The 4,582-nt window shown below is 49.4% G+C and overlaps 1 protein-coding gene across 1 annotated transcript; it reads right to left on the reverse strand.

Annotated features, from left to right (window-relative positions):
* Nucleotides 1–1,142: 1,142 nt before the first annotated feature.
* On the reverse strand, nt 1,143–2,403 carry LOC125549537. Its single transcript, XM_048712933.1, has 4 exons — nt 2,326–2,403; nt 2,093–2,236; nt 1,656–1,796; nt 1,143–1,619 (listed from the first exon to the last, which is right to left on the reverse strand). Exons 1-4 carry the CDS (start codon nt 2,401–2,403, stop codon nt 1,143–1,145), a joined length of 840 nt encoding a protein of 279 aa, XP_048568890.1.
* Between the last annotated feature and the right edge of the window lie 2,179 nt (nt 2,404–4,582).

Genomic DNA, 4,582 nt, shown 5'->3' on the forward strand with positions numbered 1-4,582 from the left:
ATGCTGAGGAACCATGCCCGCGGCCTGGTGAAGGTGATGACACCTGCCAAAAGGCAGCGTGCATTCCCTGCCGGCTGCACCGTCCCGCCGGCGACCATTCTCCTGTGGGCGATGCGCGAGGTGCAGCGCTCCCGCGACCCCAGGCAGCGCGCCCGTTGGTGGATGTAGCACTCATCCACCACGCCGCCGACCGCCGCGGATGACATCACCGACGCCGTCCTCGCTCTCCCAGCCCCCATCAACAACGCCTACTGGGAAAGGCGCAATCCATGGGTGCTCGGGCCAGACGATGACTCCGACGCCGAGTCCGAGTCCTCTGACGACTACAACTCTGACGAATCTGACGGCTACTCCTCTGACGATGAGGTGGACGAGGTCGTCGTACTCTCCTTCGACTCCTCCGACGACGAGCCTGATGTGCAGCTCCTGGTGCCCGTCCTCCACGCCGTCGAGGGGCAGAAGAATAGCCCAATTGATGTGGATAAGCTGCCGGAGGTCGCCGACAACCCAGAGCTCGTCGTCGTGAAGCAAGAAGAGGAGGGCGGTGGTAAAGATGTGGTGGAGCCAGCGCCGGCCAAGAAGAAGAGGGCGGCGGTGAACAACAATGACGTGCGGCGCTCCCTACGCCTGAAGATGCTGAAGAAGGAGGAGTGACATGTTGTCTTCAGTTTCATCACAAGAAGAAAAAGTTCAGTTTCGTCAGTATGTTAGTTTGCCAGTTCTATCTATGTCAGTTGTATCTATGCAGCTACTATCTAATTAGTATGCCACTATCTATGTAAGACTATCTATGCAGCTACTATCTATGTTAGTATGCCACTATCTATGTCAGACTATCTATGCAGCTATTATCTATGTTAGTATGCCACTATCTATGTCAGACTATCTATGCACTATGAACTTGCTATCTATGTTCACTATCTACTTGCTATAATCCAAGCTGTTAATTCATCATAAACTGAACTTAATAAAAGCTGATAATTCATCACAAACATAGTACTCTCACAAACAACATACAATCCAAGGTTCATTGCTACAGACATAATAGAGTTCACCACAATAAAGCTTAACACATTACAAGCTTTCCTCCATAGCTACTACAAAAGACATCATTGACACACATGGTCAGACAGCAACACAAATTAGTCCTCATCACAAATAGCCTTAATCTGGTGAAGCTTCCTCTTGTTGCTATCACCTGCTGTCTTGAGCTCAACAATGAAGGAAGCAAGAGTACTCTTCTCCATGGTCAACTTCTCCTTCACTTTCATCAGCTCAGCAATCCAACAATCCAGCTTATCCTTCTCTTTCTTCAGGTCATCGTTCTCTTTCTTTAGGTCAGCATAGCAAATCTCCAAAGTCCTCTTATCAGAGCTCAACTTTTCCTTCTCCTTAAGATGGTTGAACTTCAAATTCCTAATGACAGTGGCTTGAGCTACATGAATTTGCTTTAACTGGTCAACAGCAGCCTTTAATTTTTTTATGTCAGCATCCTTTGTCATGCTGCTTTCCACACTAACTGAAATGTTGTCAGCATCATTCTTCTGGTTTACCTCAGGCTGGCTTTCCTTATAATCCAAGAGGTTGTTCACATCTTCAACAAGCTTCTCATATGTCTCCTGCAACTCTTTTTTCTGCTGTGTGAGATTGTGTACAGTGCTTGCATGCTCCAGGCATGCCATCCTGTTTTCATGCTGGCTATGCTCATACATAAGCCAGAGCTTATGGATAGCATTCTGTAGATGCTCTGGCCAATGCTCATCTACCCACTGCACTAATCCACAATTTGCAACACCCTACAATAGAAAAAATCAGTTCAAAAATACAGACATTACTTACAGATTCAGTTAAATAGCTGATTCTGTTAATGTACCTGAATCACATTCATTTAATGATCAATAATTATGAAAACTACAACTAAGAACACTACCTATGAATCCTAGAACTAAATTCAGTAACTATAAACCCTAGAACATGAGCAGTAACTATGAACCCTAGAACATGAACAGTAACTATGAACCCTAGAACAGGAACAGTTACTATAAACCCTAGAACAAGAATTGGAATGCTGCAAACACAACTTAAAACTGACTTCAGTGGCACAAGCAATGAACCTCCTACCAATGCTTATCCCCTCAAATGCAACATACTTCCTCCCTGGATTCCCATGCTCACAAATCACATTCAAGTCGTCAGCAAGACCCTCGAACGACGGCTCATCAATTGTAGCTGGGATATGAGAAATCCAACAAAAATGTGTTCAAATCGAGCAAATGTTCAACCCTACAAACCCTAGAACAGAAATGAGGAATAGAATGTTCTGACCTTGACAGGCGAGTCGTCGGAGGAGATGTACTGCGCGGCGGAGCCGTCTGTGCTCTCACTGTCGGTCCAGGACACCATGGCGGACGGCGGCCGGCGGTGACCGGAGAGGAGAGGAGCAAATGGGAGGGGAGTGAGCGAGTGTGGGAGCAGAGAGAGCGAGCGTGAGAGCAGAGAAATTGAGCGAGATGTGGTCGGGCGCGGGTGGTCTGTCTCTGGCGACCCGACCGCGTCTGTCTTAAGCAAACGGCGCCGTCAGCGCGTCCGTTACGCCATGTCACGCATATTGGGCCCCACATGTCGGAAACACCCTCAACCGAGCCAAATGACATGTTCAGTGCAATCTGCAAAACTGTTACTGAATCCGCGGTGGCTTTTGCAAATGATTAGCGACCACATTGTTTTCTGCAAGATAAGCCCCAAATGTGGTGGTTTCTTGCAATTCACTCTATCCAAACATGATACAACTACAAGTCCAACCATAACCTACCTCGTACACTATATTTTCGACACAACTCCAACAAACTCCACCTTGGCGAATATTCTCCACCATTATGGATTCGTCAATGCGTCAAACTTTCATGTACATTGGACTTAAGCTTATCCCCTGAGTACCGCTACTACGCCAAAGACTCCATGTGACTCCACCTGCAACTTGTAGTCCCTCCTTTTCCTGACCACAGTCAACACTCGAGCAAAATTAAGTTCCTCTTTACTCTAGTCTATGCTCCCAACTTCCAGAGTATCCGTCAACATCATCACACACCGATCACTGACCTGCGTGAAAGTGAACAACTCACATATTGGGTGTCACACATAAGAGATACCTGAACTCAACATCACCGCTCCTTTCTTGACCGCCTGTCTGAAACTTGAAGGAATTTCACCGTTGCTTGTAGTCATCCCGAGTCAAATTCACAGTTGTCTCACCACATGTATGACCACCAGAGCCCTGGCCCGTCTCCATGCCCCGTGCGCGCTGCTCGCCTCGGCGCTATTACCGCGTCGAGCCTCCGTTGTCCCGGTCGAGTCTCAAGGGTCGCAAACCCACACCACTCAACCCCCACTGCAGAGTACCACCGATCATCACCGACCGATGACGAGTTTCACGCTTCCATCAAACCACTGGGCTCCAGTCCGAACTGCATGCCACTCGCTTTTTCCCGCTGAATAGGCCTCGACTCTCTGTCGACTTACGCCGTAGCCCCTCAATCCAGCTCCAGCTTCAACATGACTCCATGGTGGTTGTACGTGCCACCCCGCGCCCCGTCGACTCCAAGCTCTCATGTGCACCGTCTTGAATCAACCCCGCGCCATAGTCTTGTCGAAGCCACACAAGCCTCGGGCCTGCGCCATGTGTTTCCACGCCCAGAAGTTGGTCACCATCAGCATCATTCTCCTATGTCGTCGTTGCCGATTTCACCACCGTCTTCTGTACCAACCGACATCCAAGTCGATCGGTCAGACTGGCCAGTCCGACCCAGCCAAACTTGTCCGGCTACAACCATGCTTCACCTTGCACCATGACTGCTCGCACATCTGTGGATATCTTGAACGCCCTGTGTATGCATGATTCTGCCCAGCACGCTCTAGACTCCTCGAATCCTCAAGTGCGACTGCCATCCATACACAAACTGTGTACCAAACAAAAGGAGACCAAAAAATAAATCCCATGTAGCCTTCCTGTGTGCACGTACCAAAGGAGATCAATGACGCTAGTCAAACTCCAATCCATCACACATTCACACGTAGCTTCTGGACATATCTTTCTTTTCCTTTTAGATAGCAATCACGGTCTGGTTCTGGTCCTTGTGCTAATTTTTCTCCTCAAACAAATATCACGTAGTGCAACCGACGGAAACCTCCTGTAGCCTAGCCTACCACGGGCCTTGATCCACCCTGCACGGCCTGGCCTGCCACGCGTGCCAGCCTCTCGTTGCCTCCACGCGCTTGCCTCGCACTGCGTGTACACCATGCCCTAGCGCTCTACCTGCTGCCCTGCTCGTACACGTCACGCCGCCGCCTTATGACATCTCGATCTGCTGCTCCACACGCGTTGCATGCGCATGCCACCGCTGCTCCTGATTCGATCTGCTGCCCGACGCTTGTTCGTGGCCTCGCCTGCTACTACACGTTCCGCATATGCTTTCTTCGATCTTGCCGAGAACCACACCACAACCGGCTGCATCTCGACTCGATTCTTCCTCCAGATCAACAATCCGCAGCCTCCTCATAACCTTGCTCATGATACCACTTGTTA

The sequence above is a fragment of the Triticum urartu genome, chromosome 3 (genome assembly GCF_003073215.2).
Source record: "Triticum urartu cultivar G1812 chromosome 3, Tu2.1, whole genome shotgun sequence".
Taxonomy (NCBI): domain Eukaryota; kingdom Viridiplantae; phylum Streptophyta; class Magnoliopsida; order Poales; family Poaceae; genus Triticum; species Triticum urartu.